Source organism: Equus caballus, chromosome 1 (assembly GCF_041296265.1).
Source record: "Equus caballus isolate H_3958 breed thoroughbred chromosome 1, TB-T2T, whole genome shotgun sequence".
In the NCBI taxonomy this organism is placed as follows: Eukaryota; Metazoa; Chordata; class Mammalia; order Perissodactyla; family Equidae; genus Equus; species Equus caballus.
In genome coordinates this window covers 825,288-851,117 of record NC_091684.1, presented here as the reverse complement: position 1 = coordinate 851,117, position 25,830 = coordinate 825,288, and the positions used below count along the sequence as shown (strand labels likewise).

Genomic DNA, 25,830 nt, shown 5'->3' with positions numbered 1-25,830 from the left:
CTCTCTCAGGTTTAATCTCGTTAAAGTCCTGCTACTTTGTTCTTTAGTTTTATCTAGTGTCTGTGCTGGTGCCCACAGACCCTACAGTAACTTCCTTTTTTACCTTGGAGCTGTCATTCTTGGCAAAACAGGAAGGATGTGAACGTGATGAGGTCCCATCCCTCTGGAGCTCTGCTGCCAGCCAGCGTGTGTGGTGGCAGCCTCAGGAGTCCCTGTGGCACAGAGCACTCAGGAGTGAGTGAGTCATGTTTGAACGGAGTCAAGTGAGATACACAAAGAATAAAAGCAAGGACCACAGATTTTCATCATTTTTAACTTTTGTTCATATAATTGTCAGCGATTCCGTCTGTAGCTTTTATTATTATATAACTGGATGTTGCTAGAACAGAAATGGTCTGTCATGTTTTCAAACGCTGTTAAAGACTGTTTATTCTTCTGCTACATCAGCTAATCACTTAAAACTGAGTAGGGAAAAACAAATGTGTGCGTCAAACATAAGTCTCATTGTGGACTAGAATTTAATGAAAAGTTGTTTACCTTTTTTATTATTTTGATAAAATATACATAATCTAAAATTTGCCCTCGTAACCGTTTTTAAGAGTACAGTTCAGTGGCACTGATCACATTCACACTGTTGTGCAGTCATTCCCACCATCCATCTCTGGAATTTTTTCATCTTCTCTGAATGAAACTCTACTCGTTAAACACTACCTGCCTCTTCCCTTCTAGCTCAGTCCCCGGCAGCCACCATTTTACTTTCTGCCTCTATGAATTTGACTACTGTTGCAGCATGATATAAGTGGAATCATGCAGTTTTTGTCTTTTTATGATTGACATTTTATTTTGTATATTGTCTTCAAGGTTCAGTCACATTGTAACATGTCATGGCCATAACTTCCGTTTTTACTTCCATGAAATTGAATTTAGCTATTCTTGACTGTCAAAGCATTTCTTAGATTCTTTTTCCTATAAGAACTGGAAGAGGCAACTTTATCAACCTTAAACAGTAAAAGATAAAGTGTGAATTGCTTTGAGAGTTTTTCAATCCTACAAGACCCCAATTTCTTAGTATCTCCCAATTTTCTTCCAAACTGGGCTTCCTCCCTCTGCCCCCTTGAGCTCATCGCTTTCCTATAGTTCTTTACTAAGGGCAGTGACTAGTAGCTGAGATTTACTACTATCATTTTGTTTTACTAGATTTTTTCCTAAAGCTTTAAGCCCATGAGGTAAACGTTACTTGACTTAATAAGTATCACTCATGTTACTTAAGGAAGTATGTCAGTCCCAGTTATCATGTGTGACACTGTGAGCCATTATTTAGCCCCTGGATAACAGATCACCATTTTCCCAGGTTTCCTGCACTGCTTGTTGCTGTTGTTGGTGTTGTTTGTTTTTGTTTGGGTGCATGGTGCCAATTCCTTTACCAGTTAGGTCAGCAAGAAAGGTTTCTTTCTCACTCATGCTACCTATCCATCATGGGTCAGCTTTGTTTTTTTCCTTTCTGCTTCACTTGGTGTCCCAGACAAAGGACCTTTTTCTTTCTGTAATATTGTTGGGCTTTGTGGCAGAGTGAGAACATGGTGATCTATGTGTGGCTCTTACAACTCGTACTTACAAGTGGCACATATCACCTTCACTCACATGTTATTGGTCAAAACAAGGCAAATGGAGGCTTACAAATTTGCCTCCGTGAGTTCCACCTCAAAGAGATTTTAATCCTTCTGCAGAGAAGGGTACCACAGGAAGTGCTATGAGCTGAAGTGTATCCCCCTAGGATTTATGTTGAAGGCCAGCCCTAACTGCCAATGCAACTGTATTTGGAGATAGTGCTTTTAGAAAGTAATTATGGTTAAGTGAGGTCCTAATGTGGGGCCCCAATCCAATAGGATTGTTGGCCTTATGAGAAGAGGAAGAGAGAGATCTCTGTTTCTCCACAATGAGAAGACACAGTAAGAGGGGGTCATCTGCAAGCCAGGAGGATAGTCTTCACCAGGAATGGAACTGGCCGACAACTTGATCTTGGACTTCCCAGCCTCCAGAACAGGCAGAAAAGAAATTTCAGTTAAGCCATTCAGTCTATGTCATTTGTTATGGCAACCAGAGTTAACTAATACAGGAAGGGACACTGCAATTTGGTGAACAGAAATATAACCTACCACGCTCTGTGTATTCTTGCTTAATTTTCTACTTGAGCATTTAAATCAGCTTATCTAAATCTAAGAATGTGTCGTTTATTAGGATAATGTTATATTAATTTACTGACTTATGGAGAAATGGTATCTTTATGATGTGGACTCTTCCTATCCATGAATATGGTATGTCTCACATTTGTTTAGTTCTTTTTATATCCTTCAGGTTTTTTCTCCCTTCACATAGTTTTGTATGTTTTTTGTTAAATATATTGAAAGGTATTTTGCTTTTTTTGCTGTTGTTGTATTATAAGTGTTTTTGTATATATGAAGACTTTTGTATATTATTTTTAGTCTCTAAATTTATAGGATTTTCTTGTATAGAGTAGTTTTCACATGACTCTCTTGGATTTTCTAGGTATGAGTTATACAATCATGATTATTTTCACTGCTCTTTTCAATTGCATTGACTGTTACCGCTTGTAAAATGTTTAATTACTGTGGTGATGGAGCATCCTTATCCTCCAGTATTTCCTCATTAAGTGTGATGCTGGCTTTTGGGGTAAGACACAGATTTTATCATTTTAAGGAAGAATCCCCTTTTGTTGAAGGTTTTTACTACAATTGGGAGGGTATTTTTATAGATGCCTACTCAGTATCTTTGTGGATGATCATAGGATTTTTATCCCCAGAAATATAAATATGATGAAATATACTAATAGGTTTCTTCATATTGAGGTTTTGCTCTATTCCTAGAATGATTGTTAACAATTCCTTCTCCATTGTCATGGTCTGTTTCTCCTTCAGGAAATATTGATGTTTCCTAAAACGCTGTAGTTATTCCTTTTCTCCTTTCAGTCTCATAGGTTCTCTTTGAGCCATTTTGTTCACTCTGATGGCTTCAGCTACTGCAAAAATTCTCCTGTTTCCCGAATTTTCATCTTCAGCTTAGGTCTCTCTCCTGAGCTCTAGGTCATATATCCAGTTGCCAGTTGGACCTCCCCACATGTTTGAGCACAGAGACTTCAAACATGACATATCCAAATCTGTGTCTCTTCTGCCCATCATACACTTTACCCTTCTTTCCCAGTTTCAGTTCACAGCACCAGTATCCACCTGGCTGGGCATGTAGACACCCTGGTTGTAAAACTCCCCCTTCACCCTTTTCAGAGCAAATTAGCAGCAAATTCTTTTCCTTCTTTTTTCTTTTTTTTTTTTTAGCATTAGTTCCCTGTTCTGTATTATTGCTCTGTTGCCTCAATGTAGGTCGTCATCTCTCCCTCTGGTTTCTTCTCCTCTGCTTCTCCCGTTAAGCCCTTGCCCATTCTCCTTCTAGGGGATGACTATTAAAATGCAAATCCGCTCATGTCACTTGCCTCTTTGGACCAGCCCCTCATTATTTAGACCTTGTGGTTTAGGAAGTGGGGGCTGTTCACCCTGGGGTGGATTTAAGCAACCCTTTGGGATATAGGAAGGAAATCTTAGAATGCCTGTGTACATGCTTTTAACTGATAAGTAATAGAGAACATGGTGAGTGCATCAAATTTCTTGTTGTTGGAATTAGGTCAAATATTTAAATGCAGAGTTGCTCTACAATCAGTTTCTTAAATACCTTTAGTGCCTTAATCTCATCACAGCCCAAGAGCACTCTCCTGGACACGGTGCTGTGTGTACTTCCATTACTGTGGTGTGTGTTCTTCCTGCCCTCATGACTTCTGCTGTTGCCTCATATCCACAAGAACATGTGGTTCACGTTGAACAGCTAACATGTTTGGCTCTTCAGTGAAGCACAACCTGGTAGTACAAGGAACAACTGTTTTTCTGCCTCTTTAATACCCCAGTCTACCTTGAACATGTGTCGAGCCTCCTTCATCTAACACATTATTCCAGGTGTGCATTTATCCCTGTCTCCATACCAGATCATAGGCTCCTTTGAGGAGCAGAATTTTATTCATCCGTTTATCCCTAGCAATAAGGACAGTCCCAGATTTAGAAGGGAAACTGTATGGTAGTACTTTTAGGAACTAGTGAATAAACACAGAGGTAGGATATTTCTGCTGTGATTACTCTTTATCCCACAATATAGAGTACAAAGCGTGGCGCATCCTGTACAAGACAAAATACACACAAAAAAATGAACTCCCAGGCTTCATGTTCTTCTGACCCAGGCTGATGAATTGAGAAATGTGCCATTACAGGGGTTGGTGTCATTTGAGGATGTGGCTGTGCACTTCACCTGGGAGGAGTGGCAGGACCTGGATGATGCCCAGAGGACCCTGTACAAAGACGTGATGCTGGAGACCTACAGTAGCCTAGCGTCATTGGGTGAGCAAAACTCTCCTAATAACTGCCAAGCGCAAGCGTTTTTCCTTTATTGGTAACTGTGTGACTGTTCATGAAATTAAATGCTACTTAGGTTTACGATTCTAGGCCGAGAAGAATATGTGTGTTCACTCCTCCAGTTAAAGGTTCAAATTGCTCTTTGTTACACAGCTCTTGCAGCTGTGCAGTTGTCATTGTTCAGAGGCCGTCAAGCAGTTTGGCAAAAGTCCTACATTATTTCTCATCAACAGGGCATTGCATCACCAAACCTGAGGTGATCGTCAAGTTGGAGCAAGACGCAGAACCGTGGACTGTAGAAGCACCCCCAAACCAGAACCTCCCAGGTGGGTCCATGCGTGCTGGGCAGGGAGGCTGGGAAGAGGAGAGCACGGCAGATGTTGGCCGCGCTGACCTAATTTTCACCTGTGGTTTTCCCCAGGTCCAGAGCTGGTGAATAATGCATCAGACATGTGTGTTATTCAGTCTCCAAAGATGCATAAACCGCCTCCCTTTGTTTTTCTTAATAACTTCTGTCTACCCAAATCCAATCCCTACTTGCCTCCTCTTACAACTTTTTCTTCGTTAATCAGATTCTCTGGGTTCTCAGATGCCCTCCTTTCCTCCATTCTCATTCACTGTTTTCTTTCAGGCATTCTTTCGTACATTCATTTATTCTTTCAACACATGTTAACTGAGCAGTTTGTAGGCTGGTCATTTTGTAGTTTAGGGATAACAACAGTAATCAAATGTCCCTCCTTTTATTACTGTATTTATTTTATGATTTTATTGGTGTCATGTTGGCTTAAAACATTGCGTAGATTTCAGTTGTACATTATTATATTTCAGGTTCTGTATAGACTGCATTGTGTTCACTACCAATCGTCCAGTTTTTATCTGTCATCACACATATGTGCCCCTTTATCCCTTTTGCCCTCCTCTGGTCCCCTTCTCCTCTAACCATTAATCTGTTCTTATCTGTGTGTTTGTTTATCTTCCGCATATGAGTGGAATCATACAGTATTTGTCTTTCTCTGACTTATTTCGCTTAGCATAATACCCTCAAGGTCCATCCATGCTGTCGCAAAGGGCATGATTTTGTGTTTGTCTTTGTCTTTTTTATGGCCAAGTAGTATTCTATTCTATATATATATACACACACTATGTCTTCTTATCCATTCATCCATTGATGGGCACTTGGGTTGCTTCCACACCGTGGCTGATGTGAATATGCCACAATGAAATGGGGTACATAAGTCTCTTTGATTGTTGATTTCATGTTCTTTGGATAAATACCCAGTAGTGGAATGACTGGGTCATGTGATATTTCTGTTTTTAATTTTTTGAGGAATCACCACACTGTTTTCCATAGTGGCTGCACCAGTTTGCATTCCCACCAGCAGCATATGAGGGTTCCCTTTTCTTCACGTCCTCTCCAACATTTGTTATTTCTTGTCTTGTTAATAGCCATTCTGACAGGTGTGAGGTGATACCTCATTGTGGTTTTGATTTGCATTTCCCTAATAATGAGTCACGCTGAACATCATGTGCCTGTTAACCATCTGTGTATCTTCTTTGGAAAAATGCCTGTTCTTTCATATCCTCTGCCTATTTGTTGATCAGGTTGTTCATTTTTTGTTATTGAGTTGTATGTTTATATATTTCAGAAATTAACCTCTTATCAGATACATGATTTGCAAATATTTCCTCCTGATGTCCCTACTTTTAAAGAGATTATAGTATATTGCAAGTCAGAATAAAACAAATATACAATATGTTAATTAGTGGGATAAAAACCACAAAAATGTTTCACCATGGTGAGAGAGAGAAAAATGGGCTGTGTTATCTTAGGAAGGAAGCTTTAAAAAAGTAGTTTTAGAGGAGATTTTTAAGGATTTACTTTGGGATAGCTTAAGTTTGAGATCATTATTAAATATTTAATTTGGGATAGTTTGTTGAGATGACTGTTTTCCAAAATGACTCATAACACATAGGGGGATATATCTGCACTAGAAAGTGGACATCACTATTAGAAGATGTGAAATATCACTAGCTTACCTGGCATTTAAAGGCATAGAATTAGAGCAAATCACCTAGGGAGTTGTTAAGAAAATGAGAGGAATATAGGACCAAGCCTTCTCAGTCGTGAAATGACAGATATCATGAATCTGAGAAGGACACTGCAAAGCTTTCGGCATGGAAAGGGGTGGTGACATGGGAGGAGAACCAGGAAATCATGATTTCTCAAGGCCAATGGAACCAAGGGTTTCAGGATGGAGTTGCTCATATGAAGTCATTGTAAAACAGCAGAGAATAAGATCCATACCTGGACCCCATTGTCATTGAAACTAGGAGACAGCTGACACTCTAAAGCATAAAATACAAGCCTTCAGAAACAATGAATTATCAAGCAAGGGTGCACATACCAGGAAGTGAAGTAAGACTTTTCAAAGATGGTGGGCACAGCATGGGTGTCAGAACATAAATCCTTTAGAGCAGCAGAGAGAGGTAGCCCAGTGTGGGAAACTAGAGTCTCCTGTACCTGTTACGGTTCTGAGAAGTACAGGATATAAGGTTAAAATTCAAAATCTGCAGGCAGCTGTATTTGTATGGAATAGAGAAGAAAGATTATGCATTTGAAAAACCTCCCAGATGTATATAGCCATTTCCCATGGAGGAGTAAAACTAAACAAATATAGGTGGAAAATTCTTGTCCCTGAGCAGTAATATTGCTTAGGTGACAGATGAATGGCCCTCCCTCGTATTCTGTAAGTAGCTGATCAAGGAAAATTATGCCATCTTCAAGGCCAAATGACCAGAGAAGGACTAGCACAAGATACCTGTAGTTATTATGATAATAAAATAGAGAAAAGAATGGAAACATTGTGGGTGAAAAGTTCTCAACTGAAATCTACATCTGGAGAGTAGGCGAATATTTTGACGAAATATTTTTCATGAATTAAAAAAGAAAAAAAAACATGATTTGACATTAGAAAATCTATTAACAAAATTTGTTACATTAATTCAGTAGGGAGAAGAATCATACACTCCTCATAAAATCAGTACCTATTATTGATTTCTAAGGAGTCTTGTTCCACTGGAACAGAAGGAAACCTATTTGCCTTTATGTGAGCATTCCATGAGAAATGCTTAGGTGTGGTTCATGGGTATGGTTATTTTCATCTCGTTTTAGATGTGCAGACTGTGGGTGACCTGATGGAGACCAGCCAGGAAAATTACGGCAGACGTTTGTGGCAAGCTGTAATCACCAACAGCAAAACATCAACTAAGGAGAGAACTGACTTAGGAAAAACGTGTAATCTGAGCTCAATCTGTATTTCAAAACTGATTATAAATAGTGGAAACTGTTCAGGAATGAAGCCAGAGGAGTTTAATGCGTTTGAGAACACCTTTCTCCGTAGTGCGCCTGATGAGATGCCTGCTGGAGAGAAAGCTGAGGACTGTCCTGTGACCGGGGAATCCCTCAGATGTGCTGAGCGTCCTAGTCATCCTCAGGAGACTCAAACTGTGCAGCAGGCTTCCGCATTTAGTGGACGAGGGAGAGGCTTCAACAAGGAGGCAGTAGTCCTTACACATAGGAGGGCTCGCATGGGAGGCACTGCCTGTAGATATAATGGACACTGGCAAGCCTGTGATGAGTCAGCTCTCATTGCCCAAGAGAGACGTCACGTAGGGGAGGATCGCGATCGATGTAACGAATGGGGGAAGACCGTTTGTGAGAAACCAACACAACTGAGTCTTCACAGAGCTGATTTCAAGGAGCAACACCATAAATATAATCAAAGTGGGAATAATTTTAGCAAGAACTTACAGTTCACTCAGCTTCAGAGAATTCAGTTAGGAGAAAAAACTTTTCAATGTAATGTATGTGGTAAAACTTTCTATAAGAAGTCTAATCTCACTAAACATCAGAAAATACACACAGGAGAGAAACCCTATAAATGTAGTGAATGTGAGAAAACCTTTATTAGCAAAACGGTCCTTACAATACATCAGAGAACTCATACAGGGGAGAAACCCTATGCATGTGATGAATGTGACAAATCTTTCTGCCATAAATCACACCTAACTGTTCATCAGAGAATCCACACAGGGGAAAAACCCTATGAATGTTATGAATGTGGGAAATCCTTCTTTGTGAAAACAAAACTCACTGTACATCTGAGAACACACACAGGGGAGAAACCTTATGAATGTAAAGAATGTGGAAAAACCTTCTATGAGAAGTCAGCTCTCACAGTACATCAGAGAACTCACACAGGAGAGAAACTGCATGAATGTCAAGAATGTAGGAAAACTTTCTGTGGGAGGTCAGCCCTCACTGTACATCAGAGAACTCACACAGGAGAGAAACCCTACGAATGTAAAGAATGTTGGAAAAGTTTCTGTCGGAGGTCAGCCCTCACTGTACATCAGAGAACTCACACGGGAGAGAAGCCCTATGAATGTAACCAATGTGGAAAAACCTTTTGCCAGAAATCACACCTCAGCAAACATCTGAGAACTCACACAGGAGAGAAATCACGTGTAGTAGACGCTGGCAGTGTGTTCTCCAAGACCCACTTTCTATTTCTCTTGGCACACCGTTAGTCTTTTTCTCAGCTTCCATTTTCTATGGGTGGGACCATGTAACTGAGCTCTGGTCAGTGGAACATACACACAAGTGATGAGCATTAATTCAGGTCTCTTCCACACACAGAAAAAAGCTTACATGCTGTCCTCTCTGATATCTCATGCCTGTGATTGTGAAGGGCAGGTGACACCTATGGTGGCCTCAGGAACCATAGGCAGAAGATGGTAAGTGACTTGAGACAGAAGTTCTACCCCCAAATCTCCATTTGTAAGTTAGGGGAGTGAGACAGAAATACGCTGTGGAGCCGAGGCTTCTGTTATCTGTGTGCACTGCAACCTAACACTACTGTAGCTTGTTCACTTTGTCAATGTTGGAGAGGATTCTGGGAGAGGTTCCCAGTCCTTGGATATCAGAAAATTCACACAGTAGAGAAACCTGTGCTATGTTCTTTCATCCCCTAGTCTTTATAGAAAAATCAGTGCAGTCATTTGGGAAAAGCAACACAACAAATTTGGGGATGCCTTTATCAGAGGATCTTGTGAACACTGAAAACACAGTATCTTTAAGGTGTCAAGGTTTTCAACAAAGCTACAACTTTTTTATGGATCAGAATTTGTAAAGGGAAAACTATCGATTTAGGTAGTAAGGGTGAAGATTTTCAAGTAGAAACATTAAATGTATTATTGAAATATTTTTAAAAAACGATTACATATCCATGGTTATCTGCTGGTGGTGATATTTGACAATCTGGAGATGTCTTTGGTTGCCATAACTTGGGACTGGGAGCACTACTGGCCTCTAATGGCTGGAGGCCAGAGATGCTGCTCAACAGCCAGCAGTGCACCAAGCAGCCTCCACAGCGAAGAGTGAATAGGCCACAATACTAATAGTGCCAGAGCTGAAAAATCCTGCTCTAGAACTGTTCCCTGTGCCTATTGTGTTTATGCACAAAATTTGAACTATTCCCAATGGTACACATGAGGCATGTTGGGTTTCTGTGTATGAGCATTCTATGTTAACAGAAGTTTTGCTTAATGGAACCCAGTGTAATTGTGTGTAGGGAGTATATACCCTTAGTAAGTATTGTGACTTACATTAGGGTTTTCCATATCAAATTTCACTCTTAACCTCTTATATGTTGGTAAATACGTTGTCTAAATTATTGTACTACATGGTTTTTTCTACTCCTAGTATGTAAATTTGTATGAAATTATTACTAAAGTGTCTCAAGTAAAGCAGATCTCTTTTCTAAAGTTTTTAGCTAACAGCCAGCCAGTGGCACTGTTAGAAACATCATTTACATAGAAATACAGAAATCAGATATTTAATTGTTAACTTAAACAGCTGTGAACAAAGTGAGTTACTTCATTCTACTCAGTGAAATGTAGGCTCTTGAAGGAAAATACTGCCTTCTTTCCTGTTCCTCATATGTTTTGAGGGAGCAGCGGCATAGCTAGGGGTACCTGTAGCCATGTGCCGTGTAACTGAGGACTTGCACATTTTGAATGCTGGAGTGCTGTAGTGTCTTGCTGCTAATAGGGGCAACGGTAAAACCAGGCTCACCACTTGTGAGCTGCATGGTCTTAGACCTCCACATCTCTGGGCCTCTTTCTTCATATTCGAAAAGGAAGTAATACTAAAACCTGCCACAAAGGGTTATTGGGGGAGTAAAATAGATAAGTAAAGTGCTTACAATATTACCTGGCACCTGTAGAGCTCTTTAGCTGCGATGGTGATGATCATAGTTTACAAAATTACTTTCATAAATTGGTAAGAGGCTCAGACAGACTTCTTTGGCTACACAAGATCCATCTCCAACTTTTTGCCAAAGTCTTGATTTCATTTTCCTACCTACTTCTGCACAATCAGGGATTTATCTTGATTTAGCTTTTTATGATTAGCTAAACTAACTTTTCTTTCTCTGATTCATTTGGGCTGGACATGTGACCCACCTCTGTCCAGGGAGGTATGAGGAAAACTCTGTGGCATGTAGGGAACAGCCCCTCAAAGAAAAGACAGGAAGAGATGGTTCTCCTTTTGCTACATTCACACCCTCGTAAGTCTCAGAAAGACATCAGCTTGTAAAGCTGCAGGCTGGAACCTAGCCTCTGTCTCCTCTATCGCTTCTGAGCACACAGGCTCTTTGGGCACAGTTCCTTGTGTGTGTTTGCTCTTGGTCTGAAGGTGTGACCTACAGGGACCGGTTCCCTGCTGTACACACTCAGCACACAACGGTGGCAGAGATGGGATACCAACAGATGGTCCCTTCAAAGGGGAGGGGGCCGGAGGAGTCAGCTGTCGCTGGTCCATAGAAACTCTGAGGTGCAGCAGGCACACCATCAGGTCCTTGACCAGGCGCAGTGGTTCTGGGCATTATTTCCAAGGCTCTGGACCCTGTGCTCTGAGGCATCCTCCCTTTTCCACAGCACCTAGCCTGATTTTGTAACCGACTGGATCCTTCAGTCCTACTTCCTGCCCAGGCTCTTTTCATTACAACTTTTTCTAAATCTTGTATTTCGAATTGATCTAATTCCTTTTAAAAACTTTTTGGATTTCTGATGTACCAAATTATAGTCCTCTCCATTAGGTGAAAGCCACACCCACATTTTCTCTGGAACAGGATTCAGTCCACCTCGAACTGAGAGTGATGTGGGGACAGGGCCCCTAAGATTTGTAAAAGCCCTATTTCTCACCTATTTGTGAGGACCTACAAGGGACATTCTTAGAGTTTCAAGAAAGGGCCTTACAGCAACGCCCTTGGCCGGAGATTGACTCTGAGGCTGTATTTTCTGGTAGCATCCTGAAATTGATCTGTAACCTGAAGCCACTTCCTACTTCGATAATCCTGTTCTGACTGGAGGAGCTGGGGAGGAGGAACAGCTTTATTTTCAAACGAAGCTAGTCCTGGCTCCTTTGTATTTTGTCTAGATTCTTCTTTAAAACTGAACAATTTCTCATTTTTGGTTCATTTCCCTCAATCCATGCCTTATGGTATGTGACTGCCAGCTGTGAGTTTTTGTCTCAGCTAGAAACCCACCCTTGGTTGCTCTGCTCTGGGATGCTGGCACTACATTTCTCCTTTCCCAGCTGACAAAATCTTTGACTTTCACAGGAAAGGGCCTGGAGGGAGGTTGCAACCTGAGCAGGAAGATGGAGTTTGTTCTTCCTTCTGTGGCAGGTATCCATGCGGTGTGAGCATAGCTGGGTGAAGGTGGGGCAGGAGGGAGACCCTGGCATGGTTCATACCGCTGGTCTTCCTTCCTCAGTGGTGGCTTGCACTTTTTGGCACCTTTCTTTGCAAGCACGGTGGCAACAACTGTCACATATCCCTGGCCAGAGGCCTCCCTCGAGCGTTTTGTTACCAGAGAGGCAGGGCCACATTCCCGGGGCCACCGTGCCTCAAGTGCAAATGTCAGCCTTCCCAGGACCTCCTCCGTGCTCACCCGCCCTCAGCTGTTGAGCTGGCAGCCACTTACTGCAGTGGCTGCCTCTGTGTATCTCAGGACGACTTCTTTATACCTTTTAATCGTGTTGACCTTAAATGAATAGCCAGTTATTTCTCCAACAAAAATGGTTTATTTCGGGGTCAGCAAAGAATTGCCATTTGGGATCTGCAACCACGGTGAGCCACATGTAAGTCCCCTGCAACAAAGGAAGGAGACACTCTACGGAGGGGAGGAGGAAGCTGAGAGGGCTGTTGTGGACAAAGTCCCAGGTGTAGTGGCCTTTCACTGGCTGAGTTGTGCCAGTCTCCCATGGGCTGAGCTTGCTGGTCAAGAAGAGGAAGTCTTCCTGTCGGGCTCTCCTTTCAACGTAGGGCATGAGAGCTCCCCCTTCTGGCCTCCCGACTCCATTTTAATAAGGTTTCTCGAGTAATTTCCCATATGGTAACCTCTCGTGGTTCATTCTTTCTGTTCAAATTTCCCGATTCAAATTACTGCTGTGGCTTCTGGAAGCTGAGCACACCCTCCCTGATGCGGTGGATAACAGACACATTTGGTACTTTCAAGTCTACCTGGAGTTCTTTGTGCCAGTTTACACGTTACCACAGTCAGCAGTTGCCAAAGTTTTCACCACTACATAACAGGACATTTCCTCAAGCCTCAGGTTTCCGAACTGTCCTTCAAGCTCCCATTAAAGGTCTTGGGGCCCTTCAGCCTTCACCTGCCACCTGGTCCCAAAACCAATGCACGTGTTTTAGGATTTGCTGAGGCAACACCTGTTTATAGGTACCAAATTCTCTGTAAATCACCTGTTGCTGTGAAATAAACCAACCACAAAAGCCCTGTGGGAGCCAGCATTTCCTCCTTAAATCAGTTTGAAAGCTAAAAGATCTCTCCAGATGTGGAATGCTGAATAACGTCCCCCAGAGATACCAGCCCTCAATCCCTGGTACGTGGATGTTACCTTACACCGAGAAGGCTTCTGCAGAGGTGATTGAGGTCAGGATTTGCAGGTGAGATTATGCTGGATTACCCAGGTGGGCCCTGAATGCACTCACAGGAGTTCTCGTAAGTGAGAGGCAGAGGGAGGATGACATGCACAGAAGAGGAGAACCTGGCGCATCCGCCGTGGGAAAGATGGGAGTGGTGTGGCCTCAGGAGTCCCAGCAGCCACCAGACGCCAGAAAAGGCAAGAAAGGGATTCTCCCCTAGAGCTTCTGGAGGGAGCGTGGACCTGCCGACACTTTGATGTCAACCCGGTGACCCCGATCTTGCACTTCTGTCCGCCAGAAGTGTGAGAGAATGAATTTCTGTTGTTTGTTAGTTTGCTTAGTTTTGTCCCTTAAATTATCTTTAATTTCCCATCACAAATTATGAAAGTCTTGCCTCGAAGCAGCATTCTTGGTTCAAAATCATTTCTCTCAAGTTAAAATTTTTTTCTAGCTTTAATGACGTACAATTGACAACGTACAACATCGTGTTATGATATATGTATACATCATGAAATGATTACCATAACCTAGCTAATTAACATATTTATCACCTCACGTAGTTACCTCTTTTGTATGTGGTGGAAACAATTACGATCTATACTCTTAGAAAATTTCAAGTATACGTTTCAGTAGTGTTATTAACTGTAGTCACCATGCCGTACATTAGACCTCCAAAACTTATTCATCCTGCCTTACTGAAACTTTGTACCCTATGAGCAACATCTTCCCATTTTGTCTACTTCCTAGCCCCTAGAAACCACCATTCTACTCTCTGCTTCTATGAACTTGACCTTTTAAAATTCCACATATAAATGAGATCATTTCACTTAATGTAATGTCCTCCAGGTTCATACATGTTGTTGAAAATGACAGAATTTCTTTATCCCTTCATCTGTTGATGGACATGAGGTAGTTTCCATACTTGGCTATTATGAATAATCCTTCAATGAACATGGAAGTGCAGACATCTTTTCAAGACCCTGATTTCATTGCATTTGAATATACACCCAAAAGTGGGATTACTGGATCATTTAAAATTGTTATAAGCTCCAAACTTTTTTTCATAATGGCTGTACCAATTTACATTCCAACAAGTGTGCAAGGCTTTCCTTTTCTCCACATCCTCACCAACATTTGTAATCTCTTCTTTTTGATAATAGCCATTCTAACAGGTGTAGGGTGATATGGAATTGTGGTTTTGATTTGTATTTTCCTGATGATTAGTGATGTTGAGCACGTTTTCATATATCCGTTGGCTATTTGAGTGTCTTTTGAGAAATGTCTATTCAGGTCCTTTGCCCAGTTTTTATTCCAGTTTTTTCTTGCTATAGATTTGTTTGAATCCTTTATATATTTTGGATATTAACCCCTTGTCAGATGTATGGATAACAAATATTTTCTCCCATTCTGTGGGTGGTCTTCTCATTTGTCTATTTTTGCTTTTTTGCCTGTGCTTTTGAGGTAAAATCCAAAAAGTCATTGCCCAGACCAATGTCAAAAAGCCATTTCTAAATGATTTCTTCTAAAAGTTTTACCATCTCAAAATTTAAATCTTTAATCCATTTTGAGTTGATTTTTGTAAATGGTATGAGATAGGGTCCTATTTCATTCTTCTGAATGTGGAGATCCAGTTTCCCCAACACTGTTTATTGAAGACACTGTCCTTTCCCCATTGTGTGTTCTTGGGCATGTTTGGCAAATATCAGTTGACTATAAATGTGTGTATTTAACTTTGGGCTTCCTATTCTATTCCATAGTTCTATATATCTGTTTTTATGCCAGTACTATGCTGTTTTATTCACTATAGCTTTGTAGTATATTTTGAAATCAGGCAATGTCATGCCTCCAGCTTTGTTCTTCTTGCTCAAGATTGCTTTATCCATTCGTGCTCTTTTGTGATTCTCTGTGAATTTTAGTGCTGTTTTTTTATTTCTATGAAAAATGCCATTGGAGTTTTGATAGAAATTGCATTGAATCAGTAGATCCCTTTGGGTGGTAGGAATACTGCAACAGTATTAACCCTTCCATTCCAAGAACATAGGCTGTCTTTCCATTTATTTGTGTCTTTTCAACTTTCTTTCATCACTGTTTTATAGTTTTCAGTGTACAGATCTTTCACATTCTTGGTTAAATTTATTGCTAAGTATTTTATTGTTTTTGATACTATTGTAAATGAGATTGTTTCCTTAATTCCTTTTTTGGATAGTTTGTTGTCAGTACATAGAAATGCAGCTGATTTTTTAATGTTGATTTTTGTATCCTGAAACTTTACGGAGTTCATTTATCAGTTCTAACAGTTTCTTTTTGGGGAAGCTTTACGATTTTCTATATATAAGATCATGTCATCTGCAAACAGAGACAATTTTACTTCCTTCCTCCAAATTTGGATATCTTTTATTTCTTTTCTTTTCTAACTGCTCTGGCTGGGACTTCTAGTACTATGTTGAATAGAAGTGATGAGAGCGGGCATCCTCGTCTTGTTTCTGATCTTAGAGGAAGAGCTTTCAGCTTTTCATCATTGAGTTTGCTGTCTGTGCACTTGTTATATATGGCCTTTATTATATTAAGCTACATTCCTTCCGGACCTAATTTGTTGAGAATTTTTATCATGAAAGGATGTTGGATTTTATCAAATGCTTTGTCTGCATCTATTGAGATGATCATATGGTTTTTATCCTTCATTCTGCTAATGTGTTATATCACATTTATTGATTTGCATATGTCAAACCATCGTTGCATCCCAGGGATAAATTCCACTTAATTAAAGCATGATCTTTTAATATGCTGTTGAATTAAGATTGCTAGTATTTTGTTGAGGATTTCTGCATCTATGTTCATCAGGGATATTGGCTTGTACTTTTCTTTTCTCGTACTGTCTTTAGCTGGCTTTGGTATAAGCATAATGCTGGCCTTGCAAAATAAATTTAGGAGTGTTCCCTCCTTTCCACTTTTTTGGGAAGAGTTTGAGAAGGATTCGAGTTAATTCTTTAAATGTTTGGTACAACTCACCTGTGAAGCCATCTGGTCCTAGTTGGAAGATTTTTGATTACTAATTCAACTTCCTTACTAGTTATAAATCTATTCAGGGGCCAGCCCCGTGGCTGAGTGGTTAAGTTCACTCACTCTGCTTCGGCAGCCCAGGGTTTCGCTGGTTCAGATCCTGGGCACAGACCTAGCACCGCTCGTCATGTCATGCTGAGGTGACGTCTCACATAGCAGAGCCAGAAAGACCTAAAACTGAAATGTACAACTATGTTCTGGGGAGCTTCAGGGAGAAGAAGAAGAAGAAGAAAAAAAGAGAAGATTGGCAACAGATGTTAGCTCAGGTGTCAGTCTTTAGGAAAAATAAATAAATCTTTTCAGATTTTCTAATTCTACATGATTCAGTTTTGGTAGGTTATTTCCAGGAATTTTTCCATTTCTTCTAGGTTATCCAATTCATTGGCATATAATTTTTCATAGTAGTCTCTTATGATCCTTCATATTTCTGCTGTATCATTTGTAATGTCTCAATTATCATTTGTAATTTTATTTATTCGAATCTTCTTTCTTTTTTCTTAGTAGTCTTGCTAAATATTTGTCAATTTTTGTGTCTTTAAAAAACCAGATCTTAATTTTGTTGATTTTTTCTGTTTTTCTGGTTTCTGTTTTATTTATTTCTGCTCTAATCTTCATTATTTCCTTCCATCTGCTATCTCTTGGCTTAGTTTTTTTCTCCTTTTTCTCGTTTCTTGAGGTGTAAAGTTAGGTTGTTTATTTAATATCTTGCTTTTTTTAAAATGTAGGCATTTTTTTTGCTATAAACTTCCCTTTTAGAACTGCTTTTCCTGCATTCCTTAAGTTTTGGTATGATGTTTTTCATTTTCATTTGTCACAAGATAACTTTTGATTTCGTTTTTGAATTCTTTTTTGACTCATTGGTTCTTCGGGAGTATGTTGTTTAATTTCCACATATTTGTGAATATTCCAATTTTTGTTCGGTTAATGATGTCTACTTTCATACCCTTGTGGTTGGGAAAGATACTTGATACTTGATAGGATTTCGGTCTTCTTAAATTTGTTAAGGCTTGCTTTGTGGCCTAATATATGACCTATTCTAGAGGATGTTACATGTGTGTTTGAGAAGAATGTGTATTCTGCTACTGTTGGATGGAATGTTCTGTATATGTATGTAAGGTCCATTTGGTCTAACGTGTAGTTCAGGTCCAATGTTTCTTGTTAATTTTCTGTCTGAATGATCTATTCATTGTTGAAATTGGAGTATTGAAGTCCCCTACTATTATTGTATTACTTTCTATTTCTCTTTCAGATCCGTTAATATTTGCTTTATATATTTATGTACTATGATGTTGGGTGCATAAATATTTACAATTGTGTATCTCTTGATGAATTGACTCCTTATCATTATATGATTACTTTCTTTGTCTCTTGTTACAATTTTTCACTTAAAGTCTGATTTATCTAAGTATAGCTACCCCTGCTCTATTTTGGTTTCAATGTACATGGAATATCTTTTCTATTCCTTGACTGTTTGTATAGGTGTGTCCTTAAAGCTGAAGTGAGTCCTTTGTAGGCAGCATATAGTTGGGTCTTGTTTTTCTATCCATTCGCTGCTCTATGTCTTTTATAGGAGAATTTAGTCCATTTACACTTAAAGTGATTATTGATAGGTAAGGACTTGCTATTGCCATTTTGTTTGTTTTCTGGTTGTTTTGTATTTCCTTTGTTTCTTTCTTCCTATGTGATTTGATGAATTTTTGCTTTGATCCCATTATAATAAGGATTGCCTTTCCTCCACTTTCCATGTTCCTCATTTGGTCACCAAAATCACCCTTAACATCCATTTTCCTAGGATGCACCTCAGAATTCTTTCAGCGTTTACCCATGACACAGTTCTAAATGCATTTCCAAATGTTTAGGTATTCTTTACAGAAGCACCCCACTCCTGGTACCACAATCTGTCTCAGTCTGCTCAGGCTGCCATTACAGCATATCATAGACTGGGTGGATTAAACAATAGAAATTTGTTGCTTATAGTTCTGGACGCTGGGGAGTCCCAGATCAAGGCGCTGACCAGTTTGGTTCAGGTGAGGACTCTCTTTCTGGTCACATTCTCGTTATGTTTTCACATGACCTTTCCGTGGTGCATGCACAGGGAAAGAGAGTGCTCTCTCTTCCTCTTCTTGTAAGGTCACAAACATCACAAATGCCCAACTGTCATGACATAATATAATTCTAATTACCTCCCAGATATCCCATCTCCAGGCATCGTCACCTTGTGGGTTAAAGCTTCAACATATAGATTTGAGGGGGACGTAAATATTTAGTTCATAACACAAGGGAAAGTGGTGGTTGTGGTGGTCATGGTCAGAGAATGAGGACAGGAGTTCATGGTGGAAAGCTGGAGCAGGAGAATAAGAGTTTCTGGGGAGTGGGTTGTCCTCTCCCCAGGGGGTGGAGAGGTTAACTGATATGAGGCAGTTGCCTCCTGGGGAAAGTAATAATCCCCAGTAATTTTTAGGATGGCACAGACAATAGTAACCACTACCAAATTTCCCTTTAGACATGAGAGTGTAGTGGTGTAGGTTTTAGCAGAGAGGAAGGATTATACCAGGATCATGAGCTACTTGTAATTTGAAGGCAGCATTAGGCCTGGGAGTTTGGCTTGCAAATATCTTTAAAGCCAAGGGGCTATGGGTGCACAGCTAGCAAAGGTGATGTTGGCATCTGTGATACTGTCATAATGGAGCAAAGTGCCCAGAACCCAACTGGCACAGTTTAAAGCTCAATTAAGGGTGGCCAAATCTAAGAGTTTCCAGCTCTCCAAGGCTTTTTCCAGGTGGGTAATGAGTGTGGTTCTGTTGCAAATGGGTTTTAAATCATATCGCCTGATTTGGGGATATGTTGTTAATTAGTTAATTCCACTTCTTTGTCCTCACTACCTTTATCTTTACCACATGAACTATGTTGGTCATTCTTCTATGTTCAGTACAAATTAAACATAAGAACTCCTGTCACTTAATAGGTTCTCAAAAGTCTAAACTTCAAACATTGACCAGAAAGCATACCTAAGACCCAGAGAGAGAAAGTGAGTTGCTTAAGGTTACCCAACAATCACTAAGTATTGTCTTCCAACTTCCTCTTCTCCTTAGTGACGTCCTATTCAGGAAATCCACATCCCCATTCAGAATGTGAAGAGTTCCTGCTGGCAGAGGTATGGTAGGCCCTGAGCCTGGGAATCATCAGCCTAGGAAAAGTAAGTCCTGGGAAAGGAGACGAGAGTCTACTACTCTATAGTGTCATCTGGCTTCTTGATCCCAGCAAGTTCATTTTCTCTTTCAAGGAATATGACCCTGAGGCCAGCTTATGCACAATTGTCTCTATGGCCTGAGCTGGAAGTTCCTAGGCTGGGAAGGTCAAAGCTGACATTCCTGGATCTGCAGAACACAGTCACTGGGGGCAACTGCAGGATCAGAGAAGATAAAGGCATTTGAATGGGGCAGGTCATACTTTCGGTAAAGAGAAAACCAGGGAAAAGTCATGGGCCAAGAATCAATCTCCACCCCCAGCCTGGACCTCCCATCACTCAAGGCAGGGCTATCCTGGCTTGGGGAGGACTAGAGCTGGCAGTGGGAACTCTTGAGAAACCTCTGCACTGAACTCCTTGCCTAGTTTGTGGCAGAAACCAGGGAAGGGAAGCTCAAGTTCAGGTCTATCTCCCCAAAATACATAAATAACTTAAGATATGATAAATGGATAGGTAAATGGATAAATGGATCTTGGGAGTTTCTGGGCAAATAATTACTGAACACTGTAAGTGTAAAGTTGTGCAATGATTTTTGAGTGCACATTCCCTATGACCCAGCTATTTTATTCTAGTATATAAAGTAGAGCGTTTTTTACAACTGGAATATGGTCGATTGATGAATCAAAAATTATGTTAGTGGATGAGAACAAGCACCTTTTTAATAGGTTTAAAGAGAGATGCCACATTTGTTGGAAGTTTTTTTTTTTTTTTAAGTGGAGACATTGTGATATTTCCCCTGTGCATACTTTGGTATTGTGAAAATGAATAAAGGGAAACTTCATTTAAAATGGAGTCAGGAGGCCAAAAGGGGGAGCTCTCATGCAGTACCACTCTAGATCAATTACAGGAAGGATGGTCAATTACAGACCCCAACAGAAAGAAGTTGTCAACTGGAAGATAGCCAGTTAAAGACCCCATATGAAAGAGGTCAACAAAAAAGAATTGTTAATTACAGGAAGAAATGTACATTGCATCCCAAACAAATCAGCGACCCCAGCCACTCAGCCAATAAGAAACCATCACCACCCTGAACTCTTGCCTTTCTCCAATGGACTTTTGTTCAAAACATCCCCTCCCAATATCCTCCTTTTTCCTCCCTATAAAATAGTGTTACTCTTCTTTGATTTCTGGATTTGCCTAAGGTCTGCCATAGCATGCACATCCCAAATTTCAATTCTTTGACCATTCCTGAATAAACTCATTCTGCTGGTAAAATAACTGGCTGTTTTATTTTTAAGGTTGACGTATTTGGTGTTCAAAGTGGGATCCAAAGGAGGCGACCCCCAAGAGACAACAACCCCCAGAACTGAGCAAGATACCCACATCGAGCCCCTTGAGTTCATCGCTTTCATGAGTCCCTGCCTACTTTCAGTTTGGTGAGTCTCTTCTCAGATTTTGAGTTCTCCTACCTTTGTGTTCTGAGCTCTCTGACTTTATTCAGGATTGGGAGAGGCTTTGTTCCCTTGGGGGAAGAACTTTGTGCTCCTGGTTCAGGCTCTGTTCTTGGGTTCAAGATGTCGACCTTGGTGAATACTCAGTTGTTTTCTGAAAGTAGCACAGTTTCTTGTGGGGCTTGGCCTTGCTGAAAGTCCAGTAGTTTTCTGATTCCTTTGGGAATCAGGGCTAGGACTCTAGCAACTTTCTTGGGTTTTCAGAGGAAATTTCAGAAATGGGATCCCAGTCATTTAACTGTTCTAATGGAAAAGTTCCTTCAGGGATCCTGACTGGGTTTATGTTTAAGAACTTTGGGCCCCCTCCATGCATGTTTTTCACGAAGTGGGCCAAACAGACCAAGAGTAGTCCAGAATTACAATGGCCATCATGGAGAACTTTCCATCTCCCCAAAGTTATTTTTCTTCAAACCAAATTGGAAGACTACACCTCTAAAATTAAGTAAAATGAATGTTATGCTTATTTTAATTGGTATCTAGAGGTTTCTGAACATGCACAAACTCTAAAATTGGCACATTACAAGATACCATATCTCAATTAGCTGAAACAACTAAAAAATTGAGGGAATACAAAATGGCTTCTGAGGGTTCTCTTTCCCATCCCCCGTTTTCTTCATCTTATGCTCAGGCCCCACTTCTGGTGCCATCGTCCTCCTTCCCTTCTGCACCACCTCTAGTGCTGAAACTTGACATCTGAGCAAGTAACCTTAACTTAGTCCACCTGCCAAAAACACAATTTGGATCCAACAATTCCTTTGAACTTTGTACCTGAGACATGGCTGAAATTTTTAAAACAAAAGCTATGAGATCACTGCATCTGTCTACGTGTTATGTATGTCTATGTATGTAGGTGATATTTTTCTACCTCTGGATAGTGTTGCTAAGATTGATTGATTTGAAAGAACTCTATTTAATTGGCTTAAAATTAAGCACTTATAAATTAAGAATTCCAAAACCTCGGAAACTAACTCAATTGCTCTCAAATTTACGTGATCTAGGATCAATCTTTAGTAATTAAAAGCTAGCTTCAAGTTACCGGTTTATTGAAACAGGCTTGTCTTTAAAGTTATCAACACTGAGTATAATGCAGACACACTACTTTCATTCTACTTGGGTTTATTAAGTTTGTTATCTCTGTTAACAAAATTTGTCATCAAGAAAGTAACTTAAGATGCTGGTTGGTTGATGATCTAATGTCAAATCCAAGCATGTTTGTTAAAAGCAAGTAATTTAAGTAAATGTAAATAATATCAAAGTTTATACTAGGTTAAACTAAATAATGGATAGGCATTGAATACCTAAACCATTTCCAAATGAGATGAATATTAATTACTGAACATAAGTTTATCTACTCTTGGCTTCTTATTGCAGGGAAACTAAAGATATTTGAGTATATTAGTGAACATGTTTTATGCCACATCGAGAAATTTTCTCTGGAAAAAGGTACATGTTTCTAGAAATTTATAAAAGGTACTTATAAGGTCTCCAAGCCGCAAAATGCTAATATAGTTCATAATTGCTTCTGTAGCTTTTCACTAGGAATTAAGGATTCTAAGGGTTAAGGATTCTAATATATGTAATAGTAAGAGAAATATCTCCATATGCAAGGAAAGGAAAATGTGTGTGTGTTTTTCTTTAAAGATTGGCACCTGAGCTCTAACATCTGTTGCCAACTCTCTCTTTTTCTTCTTCTTCTTCTCCCCAAAGCCCCCCAGTACATAGTTGTATATACTAGTTGTAGGTCCTTCTGGCTCTGCAATGTGGGACGCTGCCTCAGCATGGCTTGATGAGCAGTGCTAGGTCTGTGCTCAGGATCCAAACCAGTGGAACCCTGGGCCGGCAATTCAGAGCATGTGAACTTAACCACTCAGCCATGGGGCCAGCCCCTAAAATGTGTGTTTTGATAAAAGAAGTTATAAGGAATGGAAATGCTTTTTGTTGAGGGAAAAGAAAGCACTTTTGTCCTAAAGAGAAGCTGGTTATTTTGGAATAGGAAAGAGGAAAACATAGGAAAAAAATCTAAGTGTAAAAATGTATAAAATGTTTATGGAAAGGAATCTTAGAAAAGGAATTTTAATGTGTGGTCAAGCTGGCTAAGATTAAAATGAATTTATTAAAATGAGTTTAATACCAAAAAAAGCTGATGCAAAACTGAAGTTTGGCTTTCTTTTATGTTGAAAGGACAAGGTGTTCTTGGGCAGTTGGTCTGCTTTTGATAACAGATTGTGAAAGCTTCTTTAGCTTTAAGTAATATGCCTAGAAAACAGAGATTTTGTGTTTCATCAAAATAATTTTCTGTGTTGTTTCTATGAGGTCTTTAATTACTTAAGAGAACTGAGTCTTCTTAGTATTAAAGGAGTTAAGTTTTTGCTTATGACCATGTAATCTTTTGTATTTTTCTTTGAAACCTTTTATTTCTTACTTGGTCAAATAGATACTTAAGTATTATTTCATAATGATCAGTGATCCTATTTGGTAAAGTGTCCAAACCATTTGACTTTTTGACAAGCTTCCCAAAATATTCAAATTCTAAGTGAAGTCTTTTCAACCTGGATGTAACTTTGGGATTTTCCAGATGGCACCTGGGACATTTCAAAAGATTTGTTCCCTCTCCTTGTAAAAAGAGAGAGATTTCACTGTTAAGATTTATTTGGTTTGTCAAATTACATGAGACACATGGTTAAATAAGCAATAATAAATCTCTTTAGGCTATGTTTTATGGGTGAACATTTCTAAAAAGTGTTCTAGAAATAGTATAAAATTCCTAAACAGATTATGTCCTCGTATAATGTTATCTGTAATTCTAGTTAATCTAAAATGCATGTGACAAAAATGCTGAAATTTCCTTGTCAGTTGCCTTTTGTAAAAGTCATTTGTTGGTTACAGACAATTATTGTTTTGCTCTGATGCTTTTACAAATAGGTTTCATTCTCAAAGAGATGCACAGAAAAGATTTTGACAAGTACTCTGGAATATAGGTTTTGACAACTTTAAGATCAAACACTGAGTTGGGTGGGAATTTCCGGAACTCGAGTAGAGGACTGATTGCTTTGATGTTTTGTTTTCCAGATGTAAAGGATCCCCTTTTCTCCTCTCCTTTAAGTTCTCTGTAACTTACAACAATTCATAAATTGTATCTTTACAACAAGGGTTGAAACACTTATCTTTTTCTCTCTACCTGATCCCTCCAGAATTCAGAAACTCTTCAGTATTCTTTTCATGACAATATATGTATTTGCATGGGTTCAGTGAAGGGCTGTTTTCCTTGTAACAGTACACAATTGGAAGCATTGGCTACATTACCAAGGCTTTGACTAAAATGTCATCTTCAAGAAAGATGTACATAGACTCAGAAATGACCAGACAGCTGTAAGGAACTGCTCAGAAAAATTGGCCTAGTTACCTTGCTTATAAGCTTTCAGCAAAGCAATTTTTCAAAAAGATCTTATATGGTCACTTGCTGTTTTTGCTGCATTTATATAAATAATCAGGCCAAGTTTAATTCAAACAAATTAGTTTTACTGTGATTATCTTTAATAAAAATGAGCATAATTGTGGAAAGACAAGTTATGTTTTCACCTTTGTAGATATTAAATTCTAGTCCTATTAATTGTCTTTAAGGCTTTTTTATATACCTGTAAGCTGGACTGGATCCTAAATTCTTCCAGTTTTCTTAAATGTCTGGCTATGATACTCCAAACTAAGATTTCCCATTTTTACTGCCCTTGAAATATCCTTGGAAGGGGCTATACTAGGTCCTGCTCACTATGCAGATGGCAGCCAAATTTCAGGGACTCAAGCCTTGGGTACACATCTCACAGCTAAAGAGTGCTACACCTGACATCTAGTCCTGTGGAGGTGCTGGGGACCTCCAAATCAAATTGGCGAGGAAGAGAAGTGGCCAAAATCAGAGGTAGATGCTTTCCCATAATGTCTGGACCAGGCCTGTACACTTTTCTTTCACTGCTGTCTCTCACTGCTCTCCCTCCCTTCTATGGAAGGATGAAACCCTTCTCCCTATTTCCCAACCCCTCACAAAAGGAGAAACCTCTGTGATTGCTGTATTTACCATGAGAAACCTCAATCTGTGCAGGACAATAATGACCCTTTAGCTCACCCTACAAGTAATTTTGCTAAAATTCCAGATGCCATTGTATGTTTAAATTGTTCTGCAGGCCCATTTTATAAGGTCAAGGTACTAAGCCCACCTAATTTCATTCCTTGTTTTAATTTAACCCAGCCTTGGGAGGGAAAGACAAGATCTTGTAAATATTTATGTGATAAATTCTGTAGGACAACCAATGTAAATCAGATCACTTGTACACTTGTTGATATACCCATATATTTAGGTAACCTCTTAATGTGTAACAACACAATGTCTGGACATTGGTTAAATGGTGGCAATGCCTCTATGCCAGTGAGTGAGTCCATAGATACTGTCTCTTATGCGGGAGCCTTATGTATACCCCCAATTACATGCTCTATGTAGAGGCTGTGCTCGTGGCCTTTATGCTTGGGCATCTCATTGCCTTGACAGCTGGAGAGTACAAGGACAGGGTGCCCTTCCTGTATTCACCACCCCGTTCTCCCTGCAT

The 25,830-nt window shown here is 39.8% G+C and overlaps 1 protein-coding gene across 5 annotated transcripts in view; it reads left to right on the top strand.

The window, feature by feature from the left end:
* Positions 1–25,830, top strand: part of LOC100067086 (zinc finger protein 39) — a 51,305-nt gene that overhangs the window by 4,193 nt on the left and 21,282 nt on the right. The window contains exons 3-6 of one of the 5 annotated variants that reach the window (XM_070275111.1): positions 4,328–4,454; positions 4,703–4,795; positions 19,630–19,691; positions 21,023–21,160. In XM_070275111.1, coding sequence (XP_070131212.1) covers positions 4,328–4,454; positions 4,703–4,795; positions 19,630–19,691; positions 21,023–21,094 — 354 coding nt within the window. In that variant the 3' untranslated portion in view covers positions 21,095–21,160. Of the gene's footprint in view, positions 1–4,327; positions 4,455–4,702; positions 4,796–7,641; positions 10,283–19,629; positions 19,734–21,022; positions 21,163–25,830 lie in introns of those variants that run through there. The other 4 variants (XM_070275112.1, XM_070275119.1, XM_023636238.2 and 1 more) reach the window with 4 other exon arrangements.